We start from the raw sequence: 20,622 nt of genomic DNA, 5'->3' as shown, positions 1-20,622 counted from the left end.
CAGATTCCATGCTGGATGGATCCAGACCTCATCCCACTCAGAAATGACCAGGAGCAACCTCTTGTTCTGCCTTGTGGTGCTTGAACTGGGCACACTGCATTGCAACAATGCAGTGAAACTCAAAATATGAGCTGTCACACACCCATTGTTTCTTGATGGGCCAACCAGTCTTCCCCATTGGAATGGCTCAGGGTGACAGGTGACATCCCTTTGGGCAAAGAATCACCATTGCTCGGCGGTGTTTTTCATATGCCAGTAGTTCCTGTTCAGCAAAGTGCATATGTCATTTTTTCCAGATGGAAATAGTATGTGGGCATCAACTAGAGAAATTCAAAGAATTTTGGGGGTTTCTTTTTAAAGACATTCATGTTATGATTTAGTGAATTTTGAAGCTTCAGTTTACTTTGGTGCCTTACATAAAGGATAAAATTGGAAGCCATATAAAAATGCTTGTTAGAAAAGGACTGTGATCTTCTCATCGAGTTACCTGATTAGCTGCTTTTATTCGGTCTGGTAAATGTATGGTAAAACTCTGTTTTAGTTGACCTTGAACTGCACCAGGACTGTTACTGTAATGCACTAGTTGCTAGCTTTAAAAAAAAAAAATAATCAGTGATATAATTGGTCACAATTTTTTCATTAAATATTTGGTCTCAGTAAAAGATGACATCTCTGTGTTACTTTATCGAAGTTGCATGATAAACTTGGTGTTGCTTTCCTTGGCTCTCCCAGCCTAACCATAAAACACTGACTACACAGGTCTACTACTTACTACAGGACTAGCATTGTGCAACCATTAGAAGTGACACAAAGGAACATAAACAATACCTTGCCATTTCTAGGAGACAACAATAAAAGGTTCCATTTAGATCTTTCTTTGCAAATAGGATTTCAGCAGTGCTATGATGCTTAGGCAAGCTCCCGTTGGTGCTGCTATTTAAGAAAACTAGGCTGACTCAAGTGAAGAGTGTAGAACAGAGCACTCCTGTGCTTTTAGAGGAGATGCTGGTCTCAATTTATAAAACTCGTCTTCCTCACATCCAGGAGAAGTGACAATTTTCAACAGATCCTGGAAGTCCAGAGAAGTTTCTAGGTTTTGCATTTCCCACTTGTCTCTCGTACTGGAATAGCCTATCCAACATTAGTGTTTAAACCAAGGAAAGCTACGAAGCACTAGATTTTTCCCATGCTCTGCAGCACCTTTCTAAATCTTGCTTCATTGTAGCTTGGATGGTTTTGCCAGCTGGAAACCTTGTTTATCTGGAGGCAAACTGAGAACATTTTTATAATGGCTTGTAAAATCATTAACCTGCTCATTGTAATCACCTTATTGAAAGATTCTAATCTGGGGGCACTGTATATCTTAGTTTAGCTAAGTAAGCATAGCTAACTAGTTGAACAAATCCAAGTCATGTGCTTACTTACATTTACTTATTTGCATGTTAGCAGGGTCTGATAAGGAGAATCTCCTTAAGCCTTCCTCCCTGGATGTAATCATCTTGTTCAACACCATGTCTCAGCTTGCACTTCACTCAAAAGTATTTGCTTTGAGGATCAGCTCCAACAAATTCCTGCAAATTGGGTGCAACACTTAAGATCTTCAGCTGCAGTTTAGGGCAGCAGTACAAAGCCAAGTAGTCTTCCAGGTCAAGGGTAGAACTTGCTTTGCCTTTTCATTCTGAGGATAGGGGATAAAATATTAACTAACAATGTTTCATTGCTTCAATTTGGTTTTGGTTTTGGTGGTTGGTTTTTGGTTTGGTTTTTTTTTCCCCCAAAAAGAGAAGCTTGATCATACAGGTGTGAAAAAATAGCAAGTGTGCAAAACTCAAAGGAAAACAAAATAATACAGTCTTTGCTTTGTATCATTGCTAAGCAGTAGATGGTCTTTACATAGGGCTGTAAAAATACATTTGTATCGGGGTATCTTCAGATGTGTTATTACTGAAGTCTCTGCTTTCTTATTTAGTTAGACTTCATAGTCCCCTGGTCAAGGACAGTGGAATCTTCAGGCATCTGCTATAGCTTTGATTGAAAATAGGAATGATAGAGGTCTCTGCACTTCTGTACAAATGCCACTGAAAGCCCAAATATTTTTTGTGGAGAATCAAGCAAACTAAGTCCTGTTTTCTCTGAACAGCAGTGCAAGGGCCAGCAAAATGAGATATCAAAGTTGTGTGACTTGGAAACACCCACGTTAGGACTTGCTCTTCTACTGGCACTGAAAGAAGAAGGTGTCACAGTTTGTCCTTTGTGTAGTTCTGGCACCGAAGAGATCTACAAGGCTGAATTTTTTTCCGCAGGGGTTCTTGGTTAGAAATACAGTCACCTCACAGCCTGGATCCCTATTAAGCAAAGTGTAGAGCAGCTTGCCAGACTATTTGCCTTTATCAGGTAAGTTGGAAGTTTCCCAAAATGTATTTTTGGGAATATACTTCTGATGTCAGAAAGAAACTGGTTGCAAGATTACTGGCACTGTTCGAAGTGAGTAGGAAGTATTCCCACCTGTTGCACTGCCAAGGGTTTTGACCATGAGCAATGAGTCAACAAATCAACTGTTACTGTTTCTATTTATCTGGCATCTGGGTCTTGCTAAAGCTCTTACAAGTACAAAGTACAGAACCTGGGAGACACATTCTTGTTTCTTTATCGAGTCTTCTGTGGGAGACTTGTAGATGAATGTCTGACCTGGATGACTGAGGAACGTTTCATCTGGAATAAATGTACTTAGCAGTCTGGGGTTTTTGTACTTTACCAGCTACAACAGCAGCTTGGGGGAGTGGAACAGGACATGCATCTATACATTGGGAAATACACTAGAGATCTGAGGTTCCTCCACTTTGAGGACATTAGTTTGGCACAAGATGGTACATTTCAGCATTTGCAACAGTCTAGAGAGGCTGACTGAAATGGGAGGAACTGAAATGTATTTTTAAATTAATATTTTGCAAGGACATGCTTGTGACGAAGGAATTAAGCAGGAAATCATTCTGGCCTGACTTCTTAGATGACCCAGATAAGTTGATTTAATTAATTTCATCACTCAATTCTTGTTTTTCCCTTTCTCTGCCTTGTCTGCAGAGGCTGCAAGTGATTTGGGCTGCCCCTACTGTAGTAACACCTTGATTGCAGGTCATGAGTGTAGGTCAGGAGGAAAATAAAAACTGTGTCAGCTAGGATACATGCTACACAACTGGTACATAGTTCCTCATACAGAGCCCTCTTTGGGCTGCAGGATGCTCAGATGGAGTTGCTGTAAGTATGCAGTGGAGTCTGCATCTCTGCCTGTCCTCATGGACAGAATTAAGATGTGGTTGATGGTGGAGGGTGAAGTCAGGGATGTGAGGACAGGTCCAGTGGACATAAGTAGGCAGGGAAGGGCTGGGCAACAGGGGCAATTAGAGGTACAAAGCCTTTGTCTTGTCTCTACCAGGTTACTCTCCCCTGCTGAAGGAATGAGAATTGCATCACCTGTATCTAAGCCATGTTTTGCTACTCCTTTCTACAAGGGTACATAACTCTAGGGAGGTAATTCCTGTTGGGAGAGCGGTGAGAATGTTGGAAGGTTAGTGGAGAGACGTTTTGGGTTGTGTGTACTACATAACGACACAAAAGCATAACTTTCCTGCTGAGCCCAAAGCTCATGTTCTGCCATCTTTCAGGAAACTCCTGCATTTCCTTTTGGCTACAGTTTATGGAACATGACTGTCTGCTGTTTGCTGCTCTCATTCCCATATCACCCCAGTACCTCAGGCCTTCATGGTCTTTAATGTAATAAGAGTATCAGAGTAGAGCCATTATCCCCACCTCTGCCTGCACTGCAGGACAGATACACTCTGTGACATTCCTCTCAGCTGTCCAGACTGGTGACCTACTGGAACTTGCCAGAGACCCTTGTTTTGCCTGCATGCATTGTTGTTACCCTAAATAACACTGAACTAGGTGAGCCCCCTGTTTCTGATGCAGCTGAGAATTTTGTAATTCTCTCTCTTTTTGAGCAAGTTGTTATTAAAATGTTAAAAAAAGGCAGTGGGAAAAATGCTTCCTCTGCTCCCTGGTGCATTTCACAAAGCTGTGCTTCAAATGCATATCCACGAATGTATTATTAATACTGAAGCACATACTTTTCCAATTTTTTTTAATGTTTAAATCATCTCCTCCCTTAATACCACTTTTAAGATAATCTCTATCGTGCCTTCTCTCAGTGGAAAAAAACCCCTTATACAAGCATGCTGTGGGAACTTGATATAATAGAAGATAGAACATGCGGTTTGTTTTTGAAGCTAGCAGTTATATTATGACATATAGAAAATCAAGGGTGGAACCCTTTAGAGAAAATTGAGTTTCTTGTGGGAATCAACACCTGTGAAAAACTACGTAATTGGGTAAAGCTGTATCAGATTTTTAAAATGGATTTCTCATCTTTAATTTTTGCAGCCATCTCTGGCCCTTTCCACACTGAAAATGCATAATATCCCCTAATAATGCACTTGTTTGCTTTGCTTGAACTACTTCAATATGATGTCTGGTCCATTTATGTCACTGAGAGTTCTACCTCTTAATTTCTTTTTAATATACACACTGATCTCTGTGGCTAAAATGAAATGAGGCGGTGGATGCAAGATTAGTTCTTCTGATACAGTGGCACTGATACTATTTAGAGACATGGCAAAGCAAACACATTTTTTCTGTAGGAATCTCTGAATCCCTCAGAGGTAAGTGGTCACATTCACTCTGCAGTTAACTGTGAACCTACAAATGTTCAGATGGTTGCCAAATAGATCCATGGGCTTTGGGCACTGGACTCCCTTAGAAATCCTGGCCTTAACTGGCTCTTGCATATAAACAACTACCAAAACAGATGCTTTCCTGCTCTTGCTTACTCTTCCTTTCTTTCCACATTTCCTCAAACATGTGTTGAGGAATAAAAAAATTTAGATAGATTGTCAATCTTAAATAGTAACTGCAAGTCACTATTCTCATTAGTCAGAAATTAAGACCCATGATTTAAGTATGTTTTAAGGATACTCCATTTTCCAAATATACAAAATAACTTTATTAGCAAAATTGCTTGTCCAGTTGGAGAACAGAGCCTTCTTCTGAAAGATGGAGTCCCTAAACCTTGATTGCTGTGATTTTAATTTAAATATTAGTTTTTTCTTTTAAGTTAGGTGAACTTCAATTAAATAGCAACTTTCATTTTACAGGTAGGCAACGCATGTTCAAGTTGAACTTGTTCTTGTTTACAGTGGAAGCCTGAACACTGTTTTCCTAAATGTGGCACAAACAACTATTTTTGCAGCTGTATGTGGCTGGGACAAGATATGACAATTTAATTGTTACTAATTGATGCTTTTTCTTGGTAGTGCAAACAACTAGGGCAACTAGTAAATGAGCAGGGCAGCGAAATTGTCTCTCGTGCCTTTCAAGAGATTGCTTCAAGGCAGGGCTTGCAACATGTTGGCTGGCACAACGTGAACAGCTATGCTATTGACCAGGCCAAAATGTCAAGCTAGTAAGAAATGAAGGGAAGCCCCTAACGAGGTAAACCAGTAAGCAGCCTGATTTTCAGCAGTACCGTGTAACCCAAAGTGCTTCCTCTTTTTGATGGGATCTACTGTGGGCTCAGCTTATCTGAAAATAGTGTCAGTTAGTTCAGGTTTACAAACACGTGTGCTCTGGATTTGGGATCTTGGTTTTGAGTCCTGGTTATTGTGCACTCAATCTCACCTGTCTTGATCTGCATGATGGGTTCCCAGGTCTGTTGCCAGACAGACCTGCTTTCTGTTCTTAAAAATTCCCTTTATTTTGAAGTTTTCTCCATTGCTGTCATTTTTTTCTTTAGTACTTGTGTTTCAGTTCACAGTGTGGAACACATGGTCAGGGCACCGTATCTGGCAGATCTTAAAGCAAAGCAGTGCCCCTACCCTGGTGAATACAACACTGAATTTATTGACAGGTGTCACTGACCTTTTTCCTTCAGCAGTGGGTGGGTAGGAGAGTACATCGGCTGCGTAGTCATGATATTTTATAAAATATGCTAAAATTCAAAGCTGTATAGACATACTATTGAGGACTTGCAGTGTGGGTGCAGAAGACTTGTTTCTCCATGTATATACAGGTTGGTTCAACTGGAAGCAATGGATAAAATTTTGCCCACTTGGGGCTTGTACTTTTTTTCTAGGTGCCTTGTAAAAAGGCAGAGATATAGACAGGTGCCTTGCAGAACAGCTGTGTGACTCACAGCAAAACTCAGTGCACTGAGAACATGCCAACTGAATTGCTTCCGGCACTGTGCTTGAACAAGTTGGTTGCTCCTTTTGTCTTCTCAATGAGCTTTGCAACATAATGTAAGTGTTAATAATTGACTGCAGGCTTTATAATTAGGCATTATGAGGTAAATGTCTCTCCACCCAGAGAGGAGCTAAAAAAACATTATTATCAATATTGCACTTGAAGGCAAAAGGTGCTTTTTTATTGTTATTTATGTTTGTTGGCTTCTTACCGGTTTCCAGCTACAAAATGTTAGAGTGACTCCAATGGTGAGCTAGTTGTATGAATTTCTAGGAAAACATTGGATGCTCATCATAGTTGAAATAAACAAGCAGGGCCAGATTTTTCAAATACTTCTTACCGATACAAAGATATAGGTAAAGAAGCCAAATTCTTAGCACAGCTCAGCACATATTTTTTCCCCCTCCCTTCGTAACTTAGCAAACAGTGATGTTTACACCACCTCTGCTGGCCTAGCTTTTACTGTCTGGTATTACTACATTTTGATGTAAGGGATCTTGGCAGCAACCTGCTGTATTATCCATGGAAACTCACAGAATATAACTGACATTCCTCAAATGCAGAAGTACCTGTACTTTAGGGTTTTCCTCCTTCTTTCATAGGAATTGAGAAAGTAAAGTGAGCATTTTTACTGAAAGGAGACCTTGCAAGCTGTTGCTCAGCAGTAAAACGATTATCTTTACTATGTGAACAGTTCCTGTTTATAGTGAATGAGACTGTGTTGCTGTATAAATGTCCAACTATAACTCAGGTTTCATTCTTACAAAGTGATGCAGTGACTACAAGCACATACAGCAGCCCTAGCACTGCCTTTGCTCTGTACATCCCCTGAAGTCAACCTGTACGTACACAGGAGTTCTGTTTGTTTCATTTTTCTGTCATAATCTGCTTAATATCATATTAAGAAAATGAATGAGTACATGTCTAGTAATGGTGGATTGCAAACATGCAATTCACCCTGCATACCAGGAGGAGTGTCAATCTCACAAGAAAAATGCAAGTGATACAAACACAACAGGTGACAAGGATGAGCCAGAGCCCTTCGCATTCAAGAGACTCCTCCTGGTTTAGTGTGGTTTTGGATCAAAACTAGGGTATTATTCTGTGTAGCTGCAAAGGGAAAAGAGATGAAATAAGTGGGTAAGGACAAGAGTCTGCTGAGAAAGGCTATGTAGCTGCAAAATGTGAAGTTGTGGATGCTGTACAAGAATCACTACATAATTTAAAAATTGTATTGAAAGTGTGATAATTATTTTTTGTGATTATTTTTTAGATTTGTTTTGACTGCTGGCAACTAAAATGATAGCTCTGGTGAAAATAGCATTCTGGAAGAAGGGGAACAGACTTATACCATGAGCCAGTGCTTGTTACTGTCAGCATGAGCATACTGTATTGTCCATAAACATACAACATGCATATTAAAGGAGGGAATGTATTGCTGGAACCTGCTGTGCCGTGCAATAAATTGCTATTAACTATCTATTTTAGTATTTATAGTGTACGAGACACCCTGTTACTCAATAAGATAGAGTGAACCACTGTTATTCTAATCTGACATTGCTGCAGTAAAGTCTGTGCTTTCTGATCTGGAAGAGAGCACAGAGTGAGTACCAGATCTTACTCTGCTGTAAAATTTAGCCAGTTTATTGTTTACAAAAAAGGAACTTAAAAACTTTCCACTCTAAAATTCCCCCCCCAACAAAATTGTGGATGTTCAGTAATACAAGACTTGTTTTGTCTGTATTACCCTCCAGAAACATCAGGGTTCAGCAGCATGGGGGAGACCCTGTGCCTGGTCCTCAGAGGATATTGGCTGGCCGAAGAGCAATAAGCAGCATGGCAGAGAGGCGTGCAATAGCCAGCACAAGAACATGACCATACATGAGCTACGCTGGTTTCTCTAGCAGGCCCCTCAGCCATACCTCCTGCAGTGCCCTGGACTCAAATAGCTGTTGGGTGGGACAACCATGCAGATGGGAAACCTTTTGTCTCTCCTGGCCTTACCCTGACTGTTTGTTTGTTTCAGATATGGACACAAAAAGAGCAGAAGCCCTCTTCAATGACAGTAAGTGAAGGCTTTTTAAACCTAGGAAATCTCTGTTTGTTTTAATTAGCATTAATAGGCTCTGAGCACTTTTCCTGGCCCTTAGAAGCCTTTTTTCTCATCCTTCTGTCTAATGAATGTGACCTTGTACTTCACACAGATGAGCCACGTGTTTATGGAGATCCTGCTCAGTCACAAGGAAGCCTTTTTTGTTAGTGTCTTCTGGGATACTTGTGAAGACTAGCTTGAAAATAGCGGTAATGGGGTTAAAATCAGTTCTAGAAAAAGTCTACACCCACTACTGAGTTTCTCGTTCAGTTTTTTGCAGTGAGAAATTCCTTCTGTATATTATTATTATTATTATTATCAGCAGCAGCAGCAGCAGCAATTCTATGAGAAAGAAAGGAGCAAGTGCTGAGGGCTCTATAGAAATCCCTAGAGTTGGGCAGAGAGGAGACTCGCAGGTCTTGCTATGTAAGTGCCTATAGCATGCTTCTGCCTCCAGCAGTCCTGGTGTGGAAGGTGGAGGGTGCATCTTAAATGTCATCTAAGAAGCTGAGGACTTAGAGAGGGCAGAGCACTGTAGTGTTCAGGACACACTTACTTACTACCCTGATGGAGCTGCTGTTGGTACCAGTGGGAGCTTTTACACTGCGTCAGCTTCATCGTGCATTTGGACATGCAGAGGCAAAGCCATTGTTTCTAGATGAAAGCTAAGACATTTCACGGGACTCCTAGGTGTACGTAGTAAAACTGAGTGAGCAAGGAGGAGTTCCAATAAATAAAGGAACTTAATTGCTTGGGCTAGTTGACTGCTAGTTGACCAGACAGCTAGCTGAAAGGTGTACTATAATGTGCTAAAGGCAGGAGAGTCCTTATCATGGATTTGAGTGCATTTTATATTTGAGCAGATTATAGATAGAAGGAATCCCTATTATAAATTGATTAAAACATATGCTTAAATAGAATATTCTGTCAAGTCTAATCCTGTCTGCACAGGACAGACATCCTGTCCTCTGTATCCCTGTAGTGAAGCATTAGAACTGCATCTTGGAGCAGTGACTGCAGAATCTGTTTCATATATGCTTGTCTTGGACACTGGATTCTTGTACTTTGATATGTGCGGATGTGCAACAGTTCATCTCCACCTTGCTACCTGTTATTTTCCTATACACACGTTAAGTGATGAGATTTACACCTGAACGTGCACCAGCATGTTATTCAATTGGTGCTTTAAGGCTGGCAGCCTAGCAGAGACCTGTAACACAGCCTGTGAGAAGTGTCCCAAAAGCTGGTAGAATTAGGCACATGCAGAAGTTTGGAGTAATGTCTTTCTGTGTGCTCACAGACATTAGGAAGATGTCATTTTCCTCAGGATGCATTGGAAGGAAGGAAGGAAGGACCACAAGGAAATGCATAGATATCAGCCTGTGGTTACAATGAAAGTATTCTGGATTTTGGAATGGCTAGTAGCACAAAATTGTTCCTTCTGGAAATATAAGGCAATGTGATTAGTCTCCTCAAGGTATTGCTGTGGGGGTTAGGTTGAGGTAGTTTGGGTTAGAGATTTCCTCCTTTCCGAGGAGGAAGTCAGCTTGTTTGGAGATTTAACAGTCATTACAAAAATCTTTGCTTATGAGTTGGGTTTCTTTTAACTCTGGGAAGGTTTGGTCCGTTTCTTAGCAGCAGGCCGTCAAGTAATAGAAGATTAAATATCATCAGGTTTTGGGTCCGTTTTAGGTGCTGATGTTCTGGGGCACTGATGGAACTGTGAGGTTTTCCCCCAGTTTTGGACATTGACTGTTCAGGTGGTTGATAGGATTGTGCAATTTTAGGACCAGTAGTCGAGGATTACCAATAGCTTTCTGGAGGGAAACATACTAGTGCAGACAATATTATTAATTAGGGTATATTCTCCAGTTTTCCTTTCACACAGAAAGTTTTGGACAAGTAGATTTAGATTTGGCTGATTTCCTTCATTGTGGCTTTAAATCTCAGAACAGGGCAGACTCTGCACTGAGCAATTGAGCTTCTCAATATTGTATGACTTTTTTTTGTCTTCTATTTTCAAATTTATGAACAGCTTTCAATCTGCTGTGTTATTGCTGCTGCTTTTGACTGTGAGGTACTGTTCACATAACCTTGTGCAGACCCCAGCAGAAAGGGGCAGAGGCCACACTCGGTGGCTCTAGTGTTTTGCATCTGAGGACTTCAAGGGCCCTGAGGCTGGCAGCTCTTCAGTGACATACTATTGATTTCTGCTTTGTCCCCCTCTGGGTCACTGTCTGCGTGAGACAGGCAGTGCAATGGTTTGGATTGTGTTGTCACTATGTAAATAATTTTTAGCTCTGTCTCTTTTTCAATGAATTGGGATAGTCCTGTCTCAACTTTCCTAATGTCTAGCTGAAATCAGGGCCTGGATGAAAACTAGTGGGTCTTGGTCCAGGTAAGATGGATTTGGTGCTGTTTGCATGAGAGAAGACAGCTGAAGCAGCTCTGTCCATTGAGGAAGCTTCTAAAGCTATAGGGGAGCTTCAGCTACTCTTGAATATCCTGAGTTTAGTGGCTGAAATCATGGATATTTTCATTTCTCTGGGGGGTTGGAGGATAATACTTTTTGTCATGGATGCTCACCATGCTGGAGTTATCCATGCCTTTGTCATTTCCAGCTTGGGTTAGTGTGATCTCTTTGCCTGAAGTTTCGCTCCAGGTTCACTTGCATTTGTACAACGCACAGTTGCCTGTTTTCAGGTGACATCTTGCTGATGTTACCTGCATGCATGCATGCATGGTAAAAACCCATGGCTTTGATCATTCCCATCTTACATTTTGCCTTGTTTGTGTTTTTTCCTAATGACAAATTACCTGGGACATCAAAGTTGACAATCCCTGTATTTGGAAAATGTCCTGGGTGTGTGGTGAAGGTTTTGATTCCCGATTTGGGCTGATCACACAGCTAAACCTGAATGGCTGGCCATCATGGCTTTCCATAATAGTCAGTTGTTCATTCAGGCTTCTAACAGAATGGGTTGTGCATGAAGATCTCTGATTTGGGTGGCTGGTGGAAGGTATGATTTCTTATTGATGTTAATACTGTTAGAAAACTGATGTGGTGTGTAATTTTACATATGTTTTCCGCAGCCGTATCTACTAAACAGAAGACTAGCTAATACACTCTTTCTCCTTTGACAGTTTGTGGGTTACGGCAGAATAGATCAGTCAAGTCAATGGCAAAATCATCATCATTGCGAATAGTTGGTGGACTCTCTTCTGCAGAGACTGGGGACTGGCCGTGGCAAGCTAGTTTGCAATACAATAATGTCCATCGCTGTGGTGCAACACTCATCAGCAATACGTGGCTTGTATCTGCAGCTCACTGCTTCAGAGAGTAAGTTCTCATATTAGAATCTGCGGCAGAATGTGTCTCATGTGTATCAAGTTATGTGGCTTTCCGGATTTGTATCACTCCCCTGACTCTTTCCAGGGGAACAATTTTCTGCCTTGGAGGACAAAAGCCAGGGTTAAGCTGACCTGTCACTTGAATGTTTCAAAGAGAAATTAAAGACTGACTCTTTGCAGCAGAACAAGCAATTGTATGAGTGGAAATCGATAGTCATTTGGCATGTTGAGCAAAGAAGTGCAGAAAAGGTAATGTCACTGAAACGGCAGAGTATTTGTTTCCTGTTGCACTAAAAGTTTCTAAAGGTGCTCCTTCATGTTACAATTAGGTTGCCGCCACTGCAGGCTGCTACCAGAAGCATAATCCCACATACCTACCGCTCCATTCAGCCATGCACTCCCAGCACTTTTTTGTTTCAAGCATGGCAATTGTGAAGCTGCAGGGCATGTAAGATGAAACAGCTGATTGAACAAATTATTAAAATGCAAAAAGACTAATGGAGATGATGAGTTTTCTAGCAGCGGAGCTTTTTGGTTTGATTACGCTGTGGCCATACAATGGCCAGATCAGGGGCAAGGAGCAGGGGAGGAGTATGAGACCATGGTTGAGGAGGGAATGCAGCATTTCCCTCTTCTATCAGCAGCCCACAATTACATGGGACACAGTGTTATGGAAAGTGATGGATGCCTTAAGAATCTAATAGGGAGCTGGCTTGAAGGAGCTTTACAATAAAGGTGCTTACCAAGTTTAAAGTTTTGAACACTTATATTTACAGCTAAATACTTACAGCCCTCTTACCTTTTCCAGTATGAGTCACCCTCAGAAGTGGACTGCTACTTTTGGAGCTCTTTTGAAGCCACCAAGCTTGAAACGATCAGTCAAGACTATTATCATTCATGAAAAGTACCGGTACCCAGAACATGATTATGACATTGCACTTGTACAGCTCTCTAAACGAGTTGAGTTTACAAGTAGCATACACCGTGTTTGTCTGCCTGAGCCATCTGAGACTTTTCCGTACAATATTTATGCTGTCATCACTGGCTGGGGAGCACTTACCAATGATGGTGAGTCCTGAGTCTACCAGGTGACCTGTATGTTACATAAACAGTGGCTCTGATCTGCTACTGAATTGATATCACTTCTGTAGCCATATGTTGTATGGCAGCAAGCCTAATGCATTGTCTATAAGCAATAGGTCTGTTTAATCATAAGCAGCCATTTCTTGTTCTAAAATTAGACTGGACAGCACTGAAGCAGAAAACAGGAAGACTGTTCCCTTTTTCCAGCCTTTTCATGTCATATTGTAAATTCTTAAGACAGACAGTCCAGCCATGCATGTGTTTATATAGCACCTAAAAAAATATTCTCCCAGCCCTAACCAGAAGCTACAGATAACTCTGTGGCCTTTCAAATAAATGTGCAGAGTGAGCTGCAGATGGTGACTTACCCAAGTTTGCACTCTTATCAGGCCATGCTAAGAGCAGATTTAGCAATGAACCAAGATGTCTTCATTTTGTATCATCTGCTCAAATGCTAGGTAATTTGTGTTGCATGGTATTATATGGAACATGTATAAAACATATGGGTTTACACTTAAGGCACTACATTCCATGCAATCGTTACTTCTGTCTTAATGGTACAGTTCCTAAGTGAGACTATGAGTATGTCTGTTTTCCTTAAGGGCCTAATCTAGACAGATCAATAAGAAAAACCTCCACGTTAAACCAAGTCAAGCTGGTCCTCCATAAAGAGAACCTTAAATATTTTACCTGTATCCTATTTCTGTTGATACCCAAGCTGTATTTTCCCACAGGTCCAACTCCAAATGCTCTTCAGGAAGCAACAGTGAAACTTATTGACTCAAACACTTGCAACAAAAAAGAAGTGTACGATGGGGACATAACACCCAGGATGTTGTGTGCTGGATACTTGGAAGGAGGAGTAGATGCTTGTCAGGTAACTGTAGCTGAAAATTAGAAAGGAAAACTTTATAATCTCCAGTATCTGATTGACCAGATCTTAACTGATGGTGTATTAGTCCTTTAAACAGGCTCCATTCAAACAGGAATTATGTTGTAAAATGAAATAGCATTTAGTACATATAATTTAGCACATAAAACCCATACTAAGAGAGCTAAATTAGTATTATATTTAGAATTTAAATCTTTCATAGCATGAAATGACATTCTTATTCTATAACTCAGAATAGCCACTACAAGACCATTTGCTTCTCATGATTTCTTGTGTGTAAATCTTAACAATTTGCTTGCAAAGTGGTATGACAAGACATTGACAGAGATAATAAAAGCTGAAACAGTAAATATGAGATAAAAATTAAATGTCTCAAGTAGCCAAGACCAGACATCTGTGTAGTTGGGAAGGAAAAAGTTTAAGAATGTAGCAGTTAAGTTGCCAGCAAAAATGCACTATGACTCATTGAAATTAAGTTCTGGACTGGATCATCTCAGAACAGATCTGTTGTGATATGATCTTTGGTGATAGACTTGGATCAGTTGAAGGAAAACTGTCAGAAGAGAACTATAAGGAAGATAGCTGTAAATGGAATGGTAAGAATACATGTGTTGTGCAGGTTTGCAAATGTTGCAAGGAAACGCTTGTGTTAAAAAAAAAAAAATATTCCCATAATGATAACTTTTAAAAGGTAAATTCTGTTTATACTGTTTGCAAAGAATGTTCTCCTAAGTGCTGTTGTAAACAGACCCTTTCTAGAATTCCAGTCCTACAGATTTAGGCCCAAAGCAAAACTCCCTGCAGAGTAAGTTGCCGAGGCTCAATTTCTCTGTTACTGTCTGGCTCAGCATTGAACAGACCTGAAGACAAGGGTGCAACTGCTGTTTGTTTCAGTAAAGTATTTTGGCGGAAGATGGGGAATTTTTCTGTTGTGTGAGGATTGCCTTTCAGCCTGTAAGGTTTCCAGTTTAACTGTTATTACTATGTCATACTACTAACAGTGTCTGAATTCAGCCTTTGAAAGTGGCTAACATCTTCAGGAGATAGCATCTAATTAGAAGTTCCTGATTAAATCCTTGTTGAAATGTTATTGCTGCAAGTGACTAAAAATTTGTTGAAAGAATAGTGGTTACTCTAAAAAGAAAAAGTTCTTGTTGGGTCAGATTGCTGCATGTATTTGTGTTTCTCAACTTTGTACAAGGAGGAAGACGAGGCACTTGGGAAGCAGCATGTCACAAAACAGAAGTGTTTTGGGGATTTTTTTTGGTTTTGCTTGTTTGTTTTGTTTTTTAACTGTACAGCCACAGAGACAGGTCAGGAGGTCTCATGGCAGACAGGAAAAAGCCACAGACTTCAGACTCAAGTTTCAGGAACAACCTGGTTTCTGCACAAATGGAAGCTCTTGAAATAACACTTCCTTTCTTCTCTTATTGGACATACCCTCTTGTCTATGAAAAGAATTGTATTTTTCCCTTCTGATCCATGAAATCTTTTTTCTTTCTTTTTTTTTTTTTCTCCCTCTCCTCTTTCTCTAGGGGGACTCTGGGGGACCACTGGTTACTCCAGACTCTAGACTGATGTGGTACCTCGTGGGAATAGTGAGCTGGGGAGACGAATGTGCCAAACCAAATAAACCTGGAGTTTACACACGAGTGACTTATTTCCGTGACTGGATTACCTCAAAAACTGGCATCTAATTCCAAAATCAAAAATTGATTTAACTACATAAACTACACGTATCTCATATTTGTCTGTAATTCTGAAAGGTTATTTTTTTAGTATATATATTCCTATGTAGTTTTAATTGAAGCAACCTTTGCCTGCAGCAAGTGCTATCTTTGCAGTCAGAGATCCTAACCCCTTGTGAATTTATACTAAACACAGGAGATTGCTTGCCTCATCTTTGAGCCTTGAAACGTTCTCACTTATCAGGAATTATGAACTGACATCATTAAACTTAAAAATTTTAAAGCTACCAATTTACCTGGTTTATAAATACAAACATTTTCCAGGAAAGAAAAAAATAATAATTTTTTCTTCAGACATGGCTGAGGTCTGAAGCTGAACCTTCTTCCTCCAGTGAAGCAAATGCTGTCACAGCTGTGTTTGTAACAAAGCGAACCCTTGATTATTATTCTTGTTAGAGACTGTCATCTGTACTGACCACAGCCGAGACCCTGCAGGCTCACCCTGCTCAGTAGCCTTGAGAGCTAACAGTGGGTCAGCCAGGACTGAGGGTAGGTCTTAGCTAAGGAAAAGGAGGATTTCTGTGCTTGCAGTAAGTCGGAAGGGAAATGAGAAAAGCCTGATCTTATTTCGAAGCACATTCATAACGGGAATTTTTTTTTGTGGATTCTGTGAAGTTCAAGTTACTTGAAAGTGCTATTGTTGAAGTGCTTTATCACAATACTGTGCTGCTACTTCCGTACCAGTTGCCTTCTAGATCTACTCTGCTCCGCTCACAATATACTTATGATATAGAAACACGAGCTTTGCTCGAATTTGTTTGTAAAATAAGTGTGTCCTCACAAACAACGTCCCTGGAAGAAAACCCAGCATTGAAATTTGTGCTAAAGGAAAAATAAATATTCACCACAAATAAACTGGGAATTACCTTCTTCATTCAAGAAATAGAGTGCTTTTCTAAGGTCATGCCAGCCAGTGGAAACCACCTCACTGCAAAGAAAGCAATTAGTGATACTGTCTTGCTTCACTGATGAATTTGTCTCTGCCATGAATGAATATGGTCCTGTCTTATGAGGCTGAAGAGTAATTTCATATTAAATAACAGTCCCGATAAGAACTTCAGAGTAAATGCAATCCTTATACACCAACTGAGCACTTTACCTACCTCTGTGCATGACATCTCATGGAATGCTGATGGAAGGGAGTCCAGTGCAGTGACTACTACTGTTCCTTAGAGCCCAGGTCTTCAATATGAGGATCCAAAATGTCACTCCAGTACTGTCTCCTGCAGTCTTTGAACGGCCACTGGACTGCTTAGGCTGTGAATGCAGGACTCACAGGAGTCTGTATGAGACGTGAAAGAAGCTGCAAGCCCCACAGCTGAACCTACTACAGCTGAAAATTTCTCTGAAGCATCCTGCCTGCCCTTCTGCTCAGAACTGGGTCCCTCCTCAGCCTTCCTACTGTGCAAGCTGTCCAATAATCAGCATCCCTGGGAATGAGATGCTCGGTATTTCTTGAAAACTCACACCCTCAATTACAAGTCTACCTATGGATAGAAGCCTTGGTGGTGGAGGGGGTAGTCTTATTATTATGCTCCTTTCAGTCTTTCTATATATCTATGAATTTCAGTAAAAGACAAGATGCCTTATCTAAGAAATAAGTGTATTGAAGGTTTTAGATTAATTTTAATTTTGGAATAGTAGAAACTTTATTCTGATTGTCCATGTGCATTATAAAATGAAAAGGATCTTGGGACAGTTAGGAGGATAGTTAGGTGCAGCAAATCAGTTTCCTTAATTTATTGATGAAGTTTGTCATTTATGCACTATTGAGTTGCTGCTATTTTTCAACTAAGAATTTACTCTGGGCCAGGTTCAGTTACAAAATAGAAACTTCATGGAGTTTTGGATTAGGTCACCTGGAAACACTGTTTTCTTGTAGTGTTCAGGTCCCCCTTTTTTGAAGCCATCCTTTGGGAAAAAAAAATACATCTAGTTTTTTGTGCCTCTTACTGCTTTGAAGGTGAAAACCATGACAAGTGTCCTTCGTTATAACCAGCTGATGAATTGCAATCAAAAGGAAACAGTAGTTTACTGTCATAGATAGCTAAGGCTTTGTTTTGCACTTATATCTGGGTTTTTTTTGCCTAGCAAATGGAGGGGCAATGATGAGGGGGTGAGGCCCGGATTAGATACAACCACTATAAACTGGTTCCTACCTCACACTGTAAGTGACATGTATATATACAATGCATTTAAAATGAGAAAGGCAGCCTTTATTTCAGATTTTCTTGTGAGAGGCCAAATACTAAGAGGTGTGTGGGAGAATGTCTACCTTACTCAGGGAGTCCTGAGCCAGCCAGAAGCACTTTTCACAAATTTTTTCGCAAACTGTCTGGCCTGGGTTTGTCTTATACTTCATGTCAGTGTTTTATTTATGAAGACTCTGTCTTCTGCCCTAGAATAAGAGAACATTGTATGATTAAAGAAAAGATTTTTAGAAACATTTTATTATTGTTGATGATAAGATTTAGCAAGGGTTTAAACAATATAAAGGTAATATGTTTCAATACATTAAATGTATTTAAAAACAATTGCTCCTTTTTTGTCCTTTTTTTTGCATAATAATAACCAAGCTAAAAATTGTATATGATGCAAAATAGACTAATCTTCCTTTTTTTGATATAAGACTATTCTAAAACTGCAGTGCTCTCTGTTTACTCCCCATCCTAGGAATTTTGCCTTTAACAATAGTTGGAGCTTTACAGATATTTCAGCAAAGACAAGGTAGGACATATGCTTTTTTAAAATACTCAAAGATGAATTTCAGTTAAGCTAGCACTATGCAAATTTGAGAATGGATCTGAAGCTTCATCCAAGAATCCAGTGCCTTGCTTCTGGCCTTGGAAAAACTTATCCTTGTAACATGGCATTCTTGGAAATTGGCTGTAGTGAGGTCTACTCAGCTGACCTATCTCTGAGATTTCTCCTGATATCTCCTGAGATTTCTCAAGCAGATTTAAAGCATAGAGAAACATCTTTTAGGCTTCTGGTTATTCAAATTGGGTTGTTTGAAGCTTGCCCAATGCTAATTTTCAGCCTGGAGCATAAATAGGAAAGAAATAAGAGGCTGATTGTACAAGGCCTGATCATATGAGGACATCTGATTGAATGACAGCAATCTGTCACCAGGATTCCTTATGTAAGTAAAGCTTGTAGAAACTCCAGTTCCCTATCTGCCGTTCCTGTTAACCAATTAGAAAGACCGAGAGCCAAAAGTTGTTATTTAACCCAATGAATATTTATCTGGCAACTCACAGCCTGTGTTAGAGATGCACGAGCACGGAAAAGCTGGCTCTTGCTTTTGGAAATGCATTCCTGCACGTCAGCGTGGATTCAGCTTGGGTAATTGGTGCCCTTGTTTATCTGGATTGGGATTTTAACAACATTATTAACATGGTTTCTAGGAAGCTGTTGCTTGCTAGAGCAGCCTTAAGTGATAAGATCCTTTGGCCCACCCCACTGGGAAGCTGGAGTCCTTTTAAACAAGCCAGCAAAGCACTCCTACACCGCATGTTGTGCCAGAAAGAGGAGACAAAGCCTTGCCAGCCAGCACCTCGCTCCTGTGAGAGCTGGTGGCAAGCCATAGCCCATGGCAGGATGTTTGGAAACCCACTGAAAGATGTCGATGTGGATTTATGGTCATTTCTGCACTGGCCTGTGCGCTATGGAATTGTGTTGGTCTTAGTCTTTCAAATAACGCATTTTTAGAGAGAAAACTACATAGAGTTTTGTCTGCTAAATTGCTTATTAACTAAATAGATCAGGGAAACAAATCCATCACATCCCTACTTTGTACCCCCCATTAAGAATGTGAAATTGTGTCTGGGAATCAGGAAATATAGAAGACTAAAAAGTGCAAGTGGGTGGGGTATTCCCAGCAGATGGAAAGGAGATTTACAGCTCTATCAGCTTCAGCTCCTTTTGAGAATATTGGGTTTAAAGATGTATTCAATACCTGTGTGCGGAATGAATCTACAGTAGTGCACATAAACTGAAGTCAGAGATTTTGGGCATGGGTAGGCTCAAGTCCAGAGGTAGTGGTGTTCTCCTGACCACAGCCACATATCACTCATTGCTTCAGCAAGTCAGTAAACTGACAGCCTTGTGTCACAGCTTTTGCCAATCTCAAAAGCCATAGCTGACTTCAACATGGTACAAATACGGAGTTTGGATTTCATTTAAAATTAATTTATTTAACCAATTTTACTAAGATTCTACAGTTACGTATAAATTTTTAAAAGAGAAGTCTATGGGGGAAAAGAAAAGTCAAATGACTCCAAATGTTTCAAATTCTGCAGTCTTGGGAAATACGAGAGAAACCCGTATATTTTTTTATTTGGTACCAGCAACGTGGAAGGCTCCTGAGTTCACCTACTAATTGATGCATTTGGGAACGAGGTTCTTTGGCTTCTGGGGTAAACAGAATCTGTCCATTTTTATTTGGCAATTTATCTTAGAATGCCCATATTCACAGTTTCACTGATGGTTAGTATTTGCTTAATTACTGCTAAACTGTTCTATGAGAATTAACCCAATCTTGCTGTTTCTCCATTTAGACAAAAGGCTTATCCGTGTTCACTATTACTATGCAAAATCTGTTTCATGTGAGATGACTGCATATCAAAGTGACTGGTATCCTAAAAAATGCAATGACCACAACAGAAAGATGGTAGGTAGCAGATATATATATATATATTTCACAATGCATTTGACTGGTAAATTCTTAAAAATAAGAATTGTTAGTTTAACCTTTTTTTTAAAAAAAGACTCATTTTTAAGGAAAGAAAAAACAAAATTAAAGGTAAAAATAACTGGCAGAACTAAAAACTAGCAAAGTGGCAAAACTGAAGCTGACATTTTTTGCTGTCTTTAAACTCTCCAGTTCCCCCACCCCCCCTTTATAGCTGGGACTCCTGTTAATTCTGTTCATCGGGTACACACACTGCTCTTTGAAATGACTTTATTGAAATAATGGAAGTAATTTGAATTTTGCATTTTCTGATTTTTATGTATTACGTGAAAAAGCTACCAAGCGAATATCAGCCTTAAATGCCAACTCCTTTACTGGTAAGGATTGCTTTGGGCATCCTGAAGAACTGAACTGCTTTCTCTCTTTCTCCCTTCTTTCAGCCCAGCATTTCAGACGTCTGGTGGCCTCT

At 40.1% G+C, this 20,622-nt stretch overlaps 1 protein-coding gene across 1 annotated transcript; it reads left to right on the top strand.

Moving 5' to 3' along the window:
• Nucleotides 1-8,175: 8,175 nt before the first annotated feature.
• On the top strand, nt 8,176-15,282 carry LOC308063632 (transmembrane protease serine 11E-like; the record flags this gene model as incomplete). The annotated part of the gene is made up of 4 exons (XM_080386871.1): nt 8,176-8,359; nt 11,531-11,726; nt 12,546-12,805; nt 13,555-15,282. The coding sequence occupies 4 exons, from the start codon at nt 8,176-8,178 to the stop codon at nt 13,716-13,718; spliced, it is 804 nt and encodes a 267-aa protein (XP_080242997.1). The 3' UTR covers nt 13,719-15,282.
• Nucleotides 15,283-20,622: the final 5,340 nt, after the last annotated feature.

This window comes from Falco punctatus, assembly GCF_963210335.1.
Source record: "Falco punctatus genome assembly, chromosome: 1".
NCBI classification, from domain to species: Eukaryota; Metazoa; Chordata; class Aves; order Falconiformes; family Falconidae; genus Falco; species Falco punctatus.
This window is presented reverse-complemented; position numbering and strand designations above follow the sequence as displayed.